The sequence below is a fragment of the Syngnathus floridae genome, chromosome 5 (assembly GCF_059516105.1).
Source record: "Syngnathus floridae isolate MCC-2025c chromosome 5, RoL_Sflo_1.0, whole genome shotgun sequence".
Lineage (NCBI taxonomy): Eukaryota > Metazoa > Chordata > Actinopteri > Syngnathiformes > Syngnathidae > Syngnathus > Syngnathus floridae.
This window is the reverse complement of record NC_142417.1, coordinates 18,503,802-18,520,424: the sequence shown is the minus strand read 5'-3', so window position 1 is coordinate 18,520,424 and position 16,623 is coordinate 18,503,802. Positions and strand designations below refer to the sequence as shown.

The 16,623-nt window shown below is 42.0% G+C and overlaps 1 protein-coding gene across 5 annotated transcripts in view; it reads right to left on the bottom strand.

The window, feature by feature from the left end:
- Nucleotides 1-16,623, bottom strand: part of top3b (DNA topoisomerase III beta) — a 112,910-nt gene that overhangs the window by 64,330 nt on the left and 31,957 nt on the right. For all 5 annotated transcript variants that reach the window (XM_088377360.1, XM_088377362.1, XM_088377363.1 and 2 more), the window contains 6 exons: nucleotides 11,384-11,474; nucleotides 11,083-11,237; nucleotides 5,837-5,942; nucleotides 2,833-2,979; nucleotides 2,539-2,712; nucleotides 1,024-1,152 (listed from right to left, as the gene is read on the bottom strand). In XM_088377360.1, the coding sequence (XP_088233486.1) occupies nucleotides 1,024-1,152; nucleotides 2,539-2,712; nucleotides 2,833-2,979; nucleotides 5,837-5,942; nucleotides 11,083-11,237; nucleotides 11,384-11,474 (802 nt within the window). The remainder of the gene's footprint in view (nucleotides 1-1,023; nucleotides 1,153-2,538; nucleotides 2,713-2,832; nucleotides 2,980-5,836; nucleotides 5,943-11,082; nucleotides 11,238-11,383; nucleotides 11,475-16,623) is intronic.

Here is a 16,623-nt window from a genome sequence, read left to right as displayed (position 1 = left end):
TCCAATCGGACACTAAGAAGGAAGACTTCGATGGTTTCAGTGCACAGGAGGAAGATGATTTTTTTACTTTTACTCGTATGTTTTTTTAACCAGCCCTGTTAGTGCTGTGCTACCGTGTTGCTGCTGTGTTACCGCCGCGTCTCAGTGACTTTGCTGTGTTACTTCCGTGTTGCTGCGGTATTACTGCCGCGTCACAGGCAGTGTTTGGAAAGAAATGTTAAGGTATGTTATTAAAGCTTTAAAAGAACTTTCTGTGTCCAGTCTTTCTTTGCTAATAACTCGCGTGCACACTTCCGCGTTGCTGCGGTACTACTGCTGCGTCACAGGCAATGTTTAGAAAGACATGTTCAAGTATGTTATTAAAACGTTAAAAAGGCTTTCTATGTACTGTCGTTCTTTGTAAAAAAAATCGTGTGCACGTGCGGCTTATAGTCCGGTGCGGTTTATGTAAGAAAAAAACTGAAATATCCCTGAATCTTAGCTGGTGCGCCTTATAATCCGGTGTGCTTTATAGTCCGGCAATTACGGTATATACGTACTAGGTCATGGTGCATTATAAAATGAAATAACCTGTGATGCTAAAACTGGTAATGGTACAGATTGAAATGATGTCAAATGTATACAGGTTTTTCTTTTTCCTACTCACTTTGACCTTTGCTACTTGTGTAATTTTTTATTTGTTTTAAATCTAATTTTGTTTGTGGTCTTCGGAAAGAAGGCTCTCCATCAAGGGCTTCCCCGAGCGTGTGTCGCCTAGCGTACTTATTCACTAACTGCAGATAGTGTTTTGTGAATTGTTTTATTATTATAAATTTGTTTTTTTGCTGTTGTGTTTGGGTAATTGAGAGGTCTATGTGTTGTTTTGGTGTGGTTGTCTTTGGATGTCATTGAAATTGGTATTTCAGCTCTGTGGAGTAATATTGATAAATGTTGCTGTACGCTTACAAATTTATTTGAATCTTCTGTCAATAAAAACATGTTTTAAAAAAAAGAGAAGGCTTGACATAATCTGAGGCCGTATACCTATTTTGTAATACCCATGTACTAGAACAATGCCCAAGTTGGTAGGCTTCAACTTGCGTCCATTCTCTACTGTCACATAGTTCCTTTGACAGATGTTGTTTAAGTGGACAGGGATGCTGGCATCAGTACCTGCAGGTGCAAAATAGCAGAGTCACACATTGTTCAATTACAATGCTTGGAATTTAGTGACATTATTACAAAGTAATAGAGATGAATGGACTTGAGCTACGAAGATTAAAAGTGTATTATTTTCTAAATACAAGTTATTGTTAGGCCACCTAAAGTAGAATTTCACATTGCATTGTGGCCAACGTTAGAATCTGGGTCAGTTATTGCACACGTTAAATAGTCCTCGAGGCAAACGCTGGCAGTTCAGGTAACGTCACAACATCTCATCTGAGAAAAAAATATTTTCCGCTAACTGGAGAAGGTTGATGAGGGACTGGCTGAAACCAAAAGAGTTCAGTTCATAACAAACCAGAGGGAGACTTTACGACTTGACAAAATAGACATATTTGTGGTATTATCACTCAAAGCTAACTGAGGAATCAACCTCCTGGTCATCTTACTAGCACAAAAAATATCACGAAGAGATTGTTATAATGGCGGCACAGCGGCACTCTGGTTAACTCGTCCGCCTCACAGTTCAGAGGGTGCGGTTTTGATTCCTCCTCCGGCCCTCCCTGTGTGGAGTTTGCATGTTCTCCCGGGCACTCTGGTTTCCTCCCACTTCCCAAAAACATGCATGGTAGGCTGAATGAGCACTCCAAATTGCTTGTAGGTGTGAGTGCGAGTGCGATGGTTGTTCGTCTGTGTGTGCCCTACCATTGGCTGGCAACTAGTTCAGAGCGTACCCCCCTACTGCCCAAAGACTGCTGGGATAGGCTCCAGCACGCCCGTGACCTTCATGATAAGCAGTACGGAAGGGACGAAGCGTGGGGACAAAGCGGTACAGGGAGGGAGGGATGCATGGAGGGAGGGAGGGATGCATGGAGGGAGGGAGAGATGCATGGATGGATGGATGGATGGATGGATGGATGGATGGATGGATGGATGGATGGATGGATGGATGGATGGATGGATGGATGGATGGATGGATGGATGGATGGATGGATGGATGGATGGATGGATGGATGGATGGATGGATGGATGGATGGATGGATGGATGGATGGATGGATGGATGGATGGATGGATGGATGGATGGATGGATGGATGGATGGATGGATGGATGGATGGATGGATGGATGGATGGATGGATGGATGGATGGACATTGTGATAAAGCTTCAAGTTATGGGTCATTGTCAACCGGTGTAAATATTAAAAGGATAAAATATAGTCTATCAAGGAGTACCATAATTCTATTCCAGGGTTGATATTATGCGGTTTATTGCCACCACATTCTGTCATTAGCTACATGAACAAAAGTCAACAAAGCTGTTGTTACTTTTTTTCAGAGCCACATCACACAAATGAATGAAAACATTTGGAGCACGCAGGCAGTGCTGAGAATTACCAATGCCGTGTTTCTCCATAAGAGTGATGAGTTCGGCCTCAGTCAAGTAGTCTGGTGGACTAGTCTGTTTTTCCATCAACTTGATCTCATCTACTGTGAAAATGTCTCCACTTTCACAGATAGGCAGGGCTTCTTCAAGAGGAATACCCTGCCATGGCATCAAAGCAGTAAAACCTGTAAATAAAACAACTTTTTGTGTTAAATTCTTCAACAAAATAATCCCAAATATCAAGTGTTTCAGGCAATGGTAAAGCTGTCATTGGTGAAAACAATTGTCTGTATTAAATCATTTACCTGATGAGATCAGGGTTTTTCCGCTACATGTGAAAGCTTCTGTTCCAATGGTGAAAACAATGGTTGTCTGTAGATACTTGCAGTCTTGACTGACTGTGGCAATGAAATGTCTTGTGATATATTCATAAAGGCGCCAGCCGTCACTTCCTTTGGAAAGAAAAAATAGCAGAGCTGTTTATTAGTGTGAAACAGTTGAAAGCTGAACTTGGGGGCCAGAGCCCTTAGTTGCTTCGGCCTGCGCATATGAAACCCTTAACACCTAATCTGCGCTGTACAATCTACTTTTTACAAATCCAGACTCAAACGCTACTTACTGATAAAAGCTTACTCTGTTTAACCTTGTGTATTTATTGTATCTTATTTTTGCTCACTTTATCTTCTTGCTGATTTTAATTGACATTAATCCCAGGCAGTTATTGTACTGCATTACTGTTTTTGTGAGAGATCGGACAGTACAGCCAAATGCAAGTGAAGCAGTCTTTATTGTGGAGGGAGAGGGGAACGCTGGGGAGCTGAAGCGACAATCGGGCGAGGCTGCGGTCGTCGGGGGGTGGTTAGCCGGATGGCAAGCCAGGTGAAGGAGCTGTTGCCTGGGCTTCGCACTGGCGAGGACTGGACGTGGCAGACGGGTGATCTCGAAGTCGAGCAGCTGTGGAAGGGACCGGTGTGCACGCAGACATCACGAGACAAGCTGACATGAATTGTTGCGCTGGCCGCGCTAATATGGCGCTCCCAATCAGCCCGCGACAGGTGACAGCGATCGCGGTGACAAGAGGGCGTGGCTGGACGACACCGGTGCATGACAGTTTTATACTTTGTACAGTGTCATTGAGTTACCTAGAAATGCTCCTATAAATAACAGTTATTAAAAACACATACGTATTTGTCCTAAAAAACGATAATATTCTGTTTTGTGAGGACTTGTGTGTGCAGACTAAGACCTTCTGCACGTACAACAACAAACCTTTGTTTACACCAAACCTCAGGATGCTGCGCAAAGCCAAGGAGGAGGCCTACAGGAGTGGGGACCAGGACCTGTTAAGGCAGACCAGGAACACACTGAACCGAGAGATCAGGAAAGCCAAGAGGTTTTATGGGGAGAGCCTGGGGAGACACCTCGCTGCCAATCCTGATCCCTCAACAGTGTGGAAAGGCCTGCAGAGCATTACGGGCTTCAAGAAACCAACCCCCGTCCTGTAGAGAACCCAAGGCTTGCAAACCAGCTAAACAGGTTTTACTGCAGGTTTGAATGGTCCACCCACACAACAGGACCTCCTGCAGTACAATCAACATACACACCTCCACCCACAACCCCTCTGTCCACACCTCCATCATCGTTATCATCTACTCTCTCTCTTTCAGAAGCCGCGCCTGCACTCCAGATCCGCGAGGAGGAGGTGTGTCAGATGTTATGGAGACAAACGGTCAGGCCAAATTGCTCAGTGCAAAAAAAAAAAAAAAAAAAAACACACACCATTGCAGAAGAGCTGATACTACCTGCAGCCATGGATATGGTCTCCATCATGTTGCCTCATTTTGATTAAAAAAACTGCAGAAATTGTTTTATTCATTTTTGTTTTGAAGGTTAAAATGTTTTATATATTGTGCTCCTGAGTTAATGTTGTTATAATTTATTTTTTAATTTCAGGCAAAGTGATGCACTTTGAATCTGATCTGTTACAGACTAAAAAACAATGTTATTAAAGTTCTTCTTTATTGTAAGTTAGTCTTTCTTTTTTATTTATTTTTTGTTTTCTTTAATGTTAATAACATGAGGGGGCGCAAAATGTTTTCTTCTCCCAATCACAGAAAATGATTGAGAAGCACTGCTCTATACCAATGACTGCTCCTCGAGCGACTCTTCTGTGAAGCTCTTGAAGTATGCAGATGACACCACTCTTATCGGACTGATCCGGGACGGTGACGAGACTGCGTACAGACAGGAGGTGGAGCGGCTGGTCCACTGGTGCAGCCAAAACCACCTGGAGCTGAACCCGCTCAAGACCGTGGAGATGACAGTGGACTTCAGGATAGACCCTTCACCACTTCCACCTCTCACTATCCTCACTAATGCTATTCCCTCCACAGACACCTTCAAGTTCCTGGGATCCGCAATCTCTCGGGACCTGAAATGGACCAGCCACATAGACTTTGCCCGGAAAAAGGCCCAGCAGAGGCGGTTCTTTCTGAGACAGCTCAGGAAGTTCAACCTTCCAAAGGAGCTGCTGAAGACCTTCTATACTGCCATCATCCAGTCTATCCTCTGCATGTCCATCACTGTCTGGTTTGGATTGGCCACCAAACAAGACAAGCATAGACTGCAACGGACAATCAGGACTGCAGAAAAGATAATTGGGACCAACCTCCCATCTATCCAGGACTTGTACCTGTCCAGGACCAGGAAACATGCAAGAAACATCTCTACAGACCCTTCTCACCCAGGTCACAGTCTGTTCGAACTGCTCCCCTCCGGACAGGGTTACAGAGCGCTGTACGCCAAATCCAGCAGACACAGCTTCCTTCCCCAGGCTGTCGCTCCGATGAACTCACACCACTCATAAAGTCTCAGAGTCATTGCTGTGCAATAACTTCCTGCTCTCGACGCTTTATCTTTGAATTGTCTATATTACGTGTACAATGTGTCCTCTCAAGGTTTCTCATTTCCCCGAGGAGGAGTTTTGAGTTTTTCCTTGCCCTCCTGGGAGTTTAAGATCAGGGGATGTTTGAGAATAATTGTCAATTTTCGGACATGTCCTGAATGTTGTTAGTCACCTAAATGTTGAACAGAGGCTTAGATCTACCGGAGTCAAATTCCTTGTTTGGCATGCCCAAACATGGCCAATAAACTTCTTGAATCTTACTTAGTATGACTTTAAAAGAGCACAAACATCAACAGAACACATCAATTAAGCTCACAAGTGCATTAACACATTTGTCCGGGTGTCCTTGTCTCAGTGTAGGTGTCCCAGATATTTTCATCTGATGTTTATTAGCTCAGACTCACCCAATTCTTCTTCTGAGGCAGCACGCATGGGAGTTATAGGCGGATGGTCGCCAACATCAACTCCTTTCTTGGGATGGATTATACCATTTGATAGAAGATTTTTCACCTAGTAATTAAAAAACAGCCTCATATAATTTTGATTATACAGTTGTCATGTAGTCATGATAAATAATGTACACATTACAATTTAACATCCCCCTCCAAAATCATTGGTGAGGGCCAATGACACCAATCCCTTTTTATTTGCTGTAGAGTGCTGGATATTTTATGTCTCCCTGCTGCAACAGACCCGATTCAAATGACCATGGTTGTTTTCCAGCTTTTGCAGACTTTCCTGATTATATGATCATTTGAATTAGAAGTGTTGCAAACACAAAGAAATGTAATATAAAACATCCAAGACAATGGCCCTCGTAGAACAGGATTGAAGACGGACTGCTGTAGATTTGATACCAGAGCTACACTGTATGTCTACATCTTACAGAAAAGATGCAATTTTTAGGTGAGAAAAGGTATTTGTAATATAAAAATCTTAAAACAGGTTGCCAGTATACATTCATTCATTTCTTTCATCTTATCCAGGGTTGAGTTGCGGGGCAGCAGCTTTAACAGGGATGCCCAAACGTCCCCAGTTCTGCTGGGAGAATCTCAAGGCTCTCCCAAGTCAACAGGGAGACATAGCAGATCAGTAGCTCTTCAAGGATCTCCTCCCAGATGAACAATCTTCTCACCCTATCTTTAAGAGAGAGCCCCCGGACTGGGGAGAAAACTGTGTTCAGCTACGTGTTGGCAGGATTTTAACCTTTCGTAACGTAGATTAGGCTCAGTGGCCTAGTGGTAGAGTGTCCGGCCTGAGACTGGAAGGTTGTGGGTTCAAACCCTGTCCGGGTCATACCAAAGACTATAAAAATGGGACCCATTGCCTCCCTGCTTGGCACTCAGCATTAAGGGTTGGAATTGGGGGGTTAGATCACCAAATAATTTCCGGGCGCGGCACCGCTGCTGCTCACTACTCCCTTCGGGGATGGGTTAAATGCAGAGACAAATTTCACCGCACCCAGTTGTGTGTGTGACAATCATTGGGACTTTAACTTTAACTTTTAGATTGACCGGTAAATCAAGAGCGTAGCCTTTTTGGCTCAGCTCCTTCTTTAAAACAACAAACTAAGACAGAGCCGATGCCGATGCTGCAACGATCAGCCTGTCCATATTCCCTTTCATCCTTCACTCACTCATGAACAAGACTAGTGTATTTTAACTTCCACTCTGGGCAGGATCACATCTCTAGGGCACTCCACCCTTTTCCGACTGAGGAGCATGGTCTCAGATTTGAAGGTAATGATCTTCATTCCGACTACTCAGCTACGAACCGCTCCAGTGAAAGTTGAAGATTTCGGTTGACGCAAACAGCAAAGACGCAATACTGACTCCACCAAACCGGACCCGCTCAACGCCTTGGGTGTGCCTACAAATTCTGTCTACAAAGCTTATGAAAAGAATCTGTGGGAAAGGGCAGTCTTTGCAGAGTCCAATCCTCACTTGAAACTAATTCAACTTACTGCCTTACAATGTGGATCAAATCAAACATTCCGGGACTAAACGGATCCAGAGTAGTTGGAACAAATACTCCGGTGCCCCTCAACTACCTCGGTGTACCAATCCATGTGATTCGATGTCCATGTGATTTTGTCGAGGCATGTCAACCATGACGGTGCCACAACATCCAGAACCTTGAGGGACTCTGGGCAGATCTCATCCACCTCCGGGGGTTTGCCACGAGTGTTGCATGGCATACCAGTACTGTTGGAATAATTTAGCGGTGAAGCTTTGGCCTGCCTGACCTGGGGCCTTATATTTTACGAGTTGAACTCCTTTCGTTCAACAAAGTTCTTCTTATCTAGTTCCAGGGATGTCTTTAAACCCCCCAATCAGTTTTATGTATCCTTCCTGTCCTTTTCTTATCTTTCTGTTTGTTCCTGTAAGAGGCCTTCACTAGCTATGAGCAGAGCTCCTTCACACAGGCAAAATGTTCTTTGTTGAGTTCAAAGGAACTTCTTTCCTTTTTGTTAACTCTGTAGTTTTGATTCATAGATTGTTGTTGATCAGAACTGTTTTTCTTTGGTAAGTGTTATGGATAAGACATACAGTTTAAAGTAGTTGCATATAAGTTATCCCATATTTACTCAATGTTTGTTTAAGGAACTGAATATAAATTGCCTCACATTTACCGTATTTTTCGGACTAAAAGTCGCTCGAGAATATACGTTGCATCAGCCATAAAATGCAGATTAAAGTGAAAAAAAACATATATATGTCGCTCCGGAGTATTAGTCGCATTTTGGGGGAAATTTATTAGACGAAATCCAACACCAAGAACAGACATGAACGAGCAACAACAGGCTAAACGATACGGTATGCTAACGTGACATAAACACAAACGAGAAGCTGAGAACGTGCCTGATGTAACAATAACAGTTATTCAAATAACTATAACATAAATAACACTTTTATCAAACCATCTGTGTCACTCCAAATCATTAAAGCCATCGATCGAGTTGGTCCTCCTTTATGTAAACAAGTCCGACGTCAGTGGTGCGTTGCAGTTCAAATTTTTCTACAGGCCCATATAGCAATATATAAACTATATATGAAATAACTATAATATAAACAACAATTTTATAGAACCATCCATACGTGCGCCGCGGACGTCAGACTAGATATATCAAATAAATGTAATATAAACAACAATTTTATCAAACCATCCGTGTCATTCCAAATCAATAAATTCATCAGAATCTTCGTCTTCTGTGTCACTTAAAAAAAAAAAAAAAAAAAAAACAGCTGTTGACACCGGAACTACATGCACCGCTAACGTCAGACTGGATATATCAAATAAATGTAATATAAACAACAATTTTAACGAATCATCCGTGTCACTCCAAATCATTAAATCCACCGAAATATTCATCCTCTGTGTCAAAGATTCCGGACCTACATGCACCGCTGACGTCAGCCTCGTTGGCAGTTGGCGGCTCCAATTATTCCACAGATCTACGTATATAACTATATTGTACCGTTACCAAAGTACCAGGCAAGACGTGGGTTTGGTAACCGGCTCTTTATTTCAGAAATCAAGAGCTCAACATGTGAGCCAACACACGCAAGCGCCCTGGATCGCCCCCCCCCCCCCCCCCCCCCCCCCCCATATATCAAATGACTATAACATAAATAACAGGTTTATTGCATAATCTGTGTCACTCCAAATCATTAAATCTCCCGACTTCGGAAGTCAGTGAATGGAACTCATTGTCAGTGAGGCTCCAATTATTCCACAGCCAAAGTGCGCCCTCATGCGGTTTAAAGTGAAAATAACATGTGAAGTGATCAACTATACTAGTAAGTCAAGTGTTAATGATCAAGTAAAAATTTGTGAAAAAATTCACATATAAGTCGCTCCTGAGTATAAGTCGCCCCCCCACCCAAATTATGAAGAAAAACGTGACTTACGTATAGTCCGAAAAATACGGTACTTAATGTGCGTTGAAGTGTTTAGGGTTATTTACTCATTATTATTGTGTGTTGTCTTAGTTTACCAAGAGGATAAACTTAGCAAAGTTTTAGTTGCATTGTTCCACAGGAAAGCGGCATTCAACGTGCTTCAAGTTATCTTGTCAAGGACGAGTCAGCCAACCATGGAGTAGCCAACCGGTTGAGGAAACAGGAGAGAGACTGCAATTCCAGTGCTGGGGTCACGGGTCAACAATTTAATGCCGGATCACACCACACTACATTCTTTAGATAGGCAGCGTTGCTACAGCTCCAAACCCCCCTCCTTTTAGTGTAGCAACGCCTTTGTAACCAGGGAAACCAAAGCATTAAAAAGAGGAGTACGCAGAGTAAGACCTCAGAATTGATGGAGACTGTAACTGAGCTTTCTCCGTCATTCTCCTCGTGAGTAAAACCAATCCTGGTTGTCTTCTCCTCTTTGTTTCAGCGTGTGGATTCATGTCTGATGGTACTTAGATCCGACAAGTACCATACCTCAATATTTCTGTGTCAAAAACTGTTCGCATTTCAGTGCACTATTCACAATTTACATTAAAATCAATGACCCAAATGAACTGCTTCAAACATAAACTGAGGTCTTTTGCGGTATTAATAGATTATTTTGGTACTGACAGAAAATTATCAGTGTGAAAGTGTAAAATCAAAATGGGAATATTGCTAATTGGGATATGTAAATGTGGAAGGTAAATTTAAAGTGATCAGAAATTACAGTATTCATTTTTCACTCTGTTTCTTTTCATTTCAATTTTGCAGTTACATATAAACATTGTAAGCAGCAGTTTTTTTCTTTTATGTAATGAAATATGTTTAACAACACAAAGAGTCAGCACCACGGTGCCACGCTAATTCGCACGTCCACCTCACTGTTCAGAGATGCAGGGTTCGATTCTGGCTTCAGCCTTCCGGTAGAGTTTGCACATTCTCCCCGTGGCTGCATGGATTTTCTCTGGGGACTTCGGCTTCCTCCCACATTACAAGAACCTGCATAGTAGGCCAGTTGTCCACTCTAAATTATCCGTAGATGTGGCTGTGTGTGTGAATGGTTGTTTGTCTGTGTGCCCTGCAGTTGGCTGTCATTTCAGGTTGTACCTCGCCTAGTACTAAGACTGCTGGGATAGGCTCCACCACGCCCGTGATCTTCATGAGGATAAGCGTTTTGGAAGAAAAAAATCAGTTCCTCAGCAAAGTTAAATTAAATGTAAATCATTTTGAGTCCTATTATTGTGTAGAACTCTGTATTCTGTACGCTGTGGTGCGAAATAGTGCAAAAATAAGCAAATAACATTTCTGCTATTAATTTTGTTTTTTAACATCAATTTCTTTGTCATGGCTGACATCAGACGTTAGCATATCCCGGTGTTTTTTTAATGTAGTCGTCGTCTTATTTTATGTCTAGAATAAAATAATACATTAATAGTCATACAAAATTTCTGTTCAGAGCCCCTGGCTCTTCTCCCTAACACTGTTGCATTTTGAAGCATACACGCTACGATGCCACAGAGACCACACATTGGGGCCCCACCACCAATGTCTGCAACAGAGGTGCATGCAAAAAGTGCATTGCTTGATTTATTAGATACGCTTTTTTCTGTCTGTATAACTTCATAATGAAAAGGGTTCATGGTAACACCGCGACCCCCGGCCTTATCGACCGCCGTCATAAGGCCAAAATCTCTCACCTCCTCTCCCCACAAACGAGAGTTGGTGTGCTGCTTAAGCGTTCCTTTCAAGTCAAAGTTTTCTGGATAGTGGGTCGTTTCTGTCCGAGGATAGCTGATGTAACCCTGTGTGTACAAACGTTCAGCAATCTGCATAGTGTGCTGAGGACCCATACCTGAGACATAAAAAATATATATAGATATCTAAGACCACACATGTAACAGTAAAGACAAGAATAAAACATTATACATTGTTTTACATATGTTACAATTTTGTTTAAACTGGGCTACTTTATTCGTAGGCTAAATTGGTGCAGCATACCTAGGGAAGAGCTTGCCACTCTCAACATCTCAACGGTATTTAAAGCCAGGGGTCTCTGCTTCGTCTTCTCCTTCTTAGTCACCGACTCCACCTATATTGGGGGTGCAGATTAGAGAGTATCAAAGAAGTACCCTGACATATACAAAGTTATACCACAACTTCCAGTCCTGGATGAGCAGCAGCCTCTCACAGCAGCTCCACTGTTTTCTAACTGCTGTTGGCTGGTCTATACTGGAATTTCCCTGTGTGGGACTAATGAAGCAATGTCAAATCAAAGTCCAAATAAATATTGGAGGAAACATGGATACCACTGTTTAAGATTAAATCTTTTCCCTTTATTTCATGTTCCAAAATAGAGGTGTTAGTTGTGTGTGTGCATGTTAGTAAAACGTGTGTTTTACCACTTGAAATTTTGTGTTTGTTAAAATCAAATAATTTGGTTAGACTTGCACCACAGCTAAAATAGGCATGTTGATTAATCACTTCGGCTCATGTTTACTCACTGCTACATTCTGGTGGACAATGCATGACTGCCAACCATGTTGTGAACTATTTTGTGATTGTTCATATAATCCGTGTATCTGAGACTAAGGTACTGCAGAAGAAAAAAGAATATTCATGAACAGAATATTCTTTCATGGTAAGTCATTTAGAATGAAAGTGCGACATTTGGGGAAATGCTGAGTAATGTTTGCAATTGACTAGTGGGGAGGTGGGTGCAGATCAATCCTTGTATCAATAGAATCAATGCTACTGTGAGTATCAAACGGGTAGGATCGATTCTTTACAATTATTTCTATGATTTCAGTTATTTTCAAATAATTATTGTGGACCGTAATAGAAATTTTACACTAAGAGTAATATTATGTTTTGTATGAGCTTTTCTACCTACCAACTAGCTATTCATTATTGTAGCAAAACATAAAATATACTGTTTGAGTGAGAATAGCTTGAAGTTAACTGCAAGTAAATTACCTGCAAGGCGAGTGTGCAAATTTTGTGTTCTGATTATCAGTGGTAAAGAAACCAAAACAATGGTAAATAAAGTGCACTGATTAGCTTACCGTAATTTCCGGACTATAAGCCACGACTTTTTTCCAAAATTTTGGACCCTGCGTCTTATAGTCAGGTGCGGCTTATATAAGATTTTTTTCGTGATTTTTGTGATGACGATCACTTTTACTCTTAACACTATTATATACAGTAAAAGCTACAAAACAAACTGACAAATAACTCGTTTTCAAATCAGACGAGTAAAAACTGGTCAAATATTTAAAAAAACAGATATTATAAAAAGTGAAGACAATTTGCAATTCTAGTAATGACACACGAATTTGATGCACAATTTGTCTTCGCGGGCCACATGGAATGATGTGGCGGGCCGTATCTGGGCCCCCGGGCCTTGAGTTTGACACCTGTGCTCTAAACCCTTTCTCTTACTCTGCCATGTCACTCAGAGATTACACAAAGCAGTGGCGCTGTTTGGACAATCTGCATTGTATTAAAAGTCAAAGTCAAAAGTCAAAGTCAGCTTTATTGTCAATTTCTTCACATGCCAAAGACACACAAAGAAACCGAAATTTCGTTCCCCGCTATTCCACGGTGACAGGACATGGCACACAATAGACAATCAAGTAAAATAAAACCCAATCAATCAGCATTTAAATTCAATTCTTCTGACATTTTGCTCACCAAAAACAAGTTGTAATGAATGTGAACTTTTAATGCATTTTATTCAGAAGGTTACTTTGAACGTTAAACGGCGGCGTGGCGTACTTATGGATTTTTACGGCCTCCGGCCTCCAGGGGGCGCTCTAGCAGGAAGCAAGAGCGAGACAGGCGAAGAAGAGATAATGCGCCGAAGAAGACGCGCTATTTTGTGTTTACATTTCGCGCATCACGCAGAACGCGATCAAGATGGACATTACTGAAAGGAAGCCTTTATACACAAACCGTCATCATGGGGGACAAAAGAAATGCATATGATGCCGCTTTAAAGCCAAAGGCAGTCGATGTTGATGACATTATCTTGTGTCTACTCTGGAGCGTACTTATGGATATTTACGGCCTCCGGTCTCCAGGGGGCGCTCTAGCAGGAAGCAAGAGCGAGACAGACGAAGAAGAGATAATGCGCCGAAGAAGACGTCCTAGGTTGTTATTTGATTGTCTCGCGCATCACGCACACACCCGCGCTCACACAAAGACAGGCAGCTTTTATACAAACCGTCATTATGGGGGACAAAATAAATGCATATGATGCCGCTTTTAAGCTATACGTGTCGCTCACTAGTTTAATGTAATTTAGCGCTTCGTGCATGAATAAAATTAGCATGAACAGACCCTCTTCACACTCGAAGAAATGCATAAAAGCGACGACGAAAGAGAGACTGAGAAAGTGTGAGGCGAAGGATATCTAACGCCATTCCAATCGGACACTAAGAAGGAAGACTTCGATGGTTTCAGTGCACAGGAGGAAGATGATTTTTTTACTTTTACTGGTATGTTTTTTTAACCAGCCCTGTTAGTGCTGTGCTACCGTGTTGCTGCTGTGTTACCGCCGCGTCTCAGTGACTTTGCTGTGTTACTTCCGTGTTGCTGCGGTATTACTGCCGCGTCACAGGCAGTGTTTGGAAAGAAATGTTAAGGTATGTTATTAAAGCTCTAAAAAAAACTTTCTGTGTCCAGTCTTTCTTTGCTAATAACTCGTGTGCACACTTCCGCGTTGCTGCGGTACTACTGCTGCGTCACAGGCAATGTTTAGAAAGACATGTTCAAGTATGTTATTAAAACGTTAAAAAGGCTTTCTATGTACTGTCTTTCTTTGTAAAAAACTCGTGTGCACGTGCGGCTTATAGTCCGGTGCGGCTTATGTAAGAAAAAAACTCAAATATCCCTGAATTTTAGCTGGTGCGGTTTATAATCCGGTGCGGTTTATAGTCCGGCAATTACGGTATATAACAAATAAAATCAAAACAAGCTAGGCGAAGGTGTCTGGACTACACTGTGTGCACAATTATTAGGAAAGTGTGTATTTTGACCATTTGATCATTTTTATGCATATTTTCCAACTCCCTTCTGTATAAGTCAAAGTCAAAGTCAAAAGTCAAAGTCAGCTTTATTGCCAATTTCTCCACATGCCAAAGACACACAAAGAAACCGAAATTTCGTTCCCCCCTATCCCACGGTGACAAGATATGGCCCACAATAGACAATCAAGTAAACAAGTAAACAACAGCGTGCTGAATAAATAATGAATAAATAACAGAACAAAAAAATAAATAAGAGGAGCAAAAAGGAGCAAGTGAGCGTACAGCAGACATTCCAGAAAATAGCGCATCAGTGCCGCACGCGACGCAGAAGGGGGTAGCGAGTTCAGGGTCCTAACAGCCTGGAGAAAGAAGCTGTTGGCGAGTCTGGTGGTGCGGGAGCGCAGGCTCCTGTACCTCTTCCCAGAGGGCAGAAGGTCAAACAAAGAGTGAGCCGGGTGACTCACATCACTCGCAATCGAGGTTGCCTTGCGGGCGAGATGGGAGGTGTAAATGTCCTTCAGGGCGGGGAGCGAAGCACCAATAATCTTACCAGCTACTTTTACTTTTTGATTTCTTTGCTTGGCTAAAAATGTATTCTGTAACAGCTTAAAGCAATATTGTTAGTCAATTCGATCAAGGGGCCCGCCACTGTGAGAATAGTGGCGTGACACAAATTGTTTGGAGAACCACACAAATGTGATTTTTACTTTTTGATTTCTTTGCTTGGCTAAAAATGTATTCTGTAACAGCCTAAAGCAATATTGTTAGTCAATTCGATCAAGGGGCCCGCCACTGTGAGAATAGTGGCGTGACATAAATTGTTTGGAGAAGCACAAATGTGATTTTTACTTTTTGATTTCTTTGCTTGGCTAAAAATGTATTCTGTAACAGCTTAAAGCAATATTGTTAGTCAATTCGATCAAGGGGCCCGCCACTGTGAGAATAGTGGCGTGACATAAATTGTTTAAAGAAATAGATCAAAGGTTTGAATTTTTATTTCAGAGTTAATTGAAGTGTAACTTTAAAGAGTTATCCTCATGAAACAGGAAGTGAAGAAAAGAGGAAGTGAAAGGTTTTACCAGGGGCTAGCTGTATATTTGGTGGAAAGTAATGCGTGGTCAGGGCGGAAACAGCTGCTGAAAGGCAACAGGTGTACGGGCGTGGGAAACTGACCAATCTTACCCTATGGGAGCGTGGGAAACTGGGCAATCTTACCCTATAGGGTGGTTTAGGTACCAGAAGAAAGAAAGGGGGGGGGGGGGGAACAGAGAAGTCTATAAAAAGACCTGCAGGGGCAGCTACGGGGCTTTTTCCCCCAAAGAGCGCTCATACGTGAAGAAGCCCGAAGGAGTTTCAAGATTTTTTCCAAAGTCCCGGAATCTTTGTGTGAGACGCAGGATCGTTTGCTTGGATTAACTTGGATTTACTCAAAAGAATTGGACTGGACAACTTTGCATGAGGAACTAGGTGAGGGGAACGACTTTTCTGTATTTACGCGAGGGGGGGAATAGCCATCGGGTCGTCGGTCCCCTCGAGGCCAACCTGTTTCTCTAATTTGGATTTTATAAGTAAGATCGAACTGATCACTCGACTTTGCTTCCACCAAAAATAGCACCCAACTGGTATCTACTTTTTCCCTCTTTCATGAACTGTGTTTTGCAATCGAATTGTTCTGGGATTGAATGATTTTATTAACACGGGTATCAGTGAGTGAAATTGTTCGGTTTCTGGAGTAATTGAGATTTGTAATTCTATTTCATGTTTCTTCAATAAATATGTTTTGTATATTCATCTACTTCGTTGTGCGCTAATCTGTACGGAATGTGCAATCGATTGTTTGGGGTTGATTTGACAATTTGATTAATGTGCGGGTGGTTATTATGGTATAACATAGGACCATAATAAATAAAAGCAACATCAGACAATTTCAGAGAATTAAATAACCTTCGTAGTTATTTGAGACACGAGTGAATTTCAATCCGTTTGACAGTTTGCTTCGTCTGAATAAATTAACGGAAGTGTTTAAATCGGATTATTGTTTTGGTATAGAATTTAAAGTAATTTAATTCTTTAAAGGGCGCAGGCCCGTTTCCCTTTTTGACGGGCCGCGTAAAAAGTAACTCCGAACATGTTAGAGAATTAAATAGCCTTCGTAATTATTTAAGGGAAGAGTGAATTTCGTTAAATGTTAATTCGTTTGAAAATTTACTC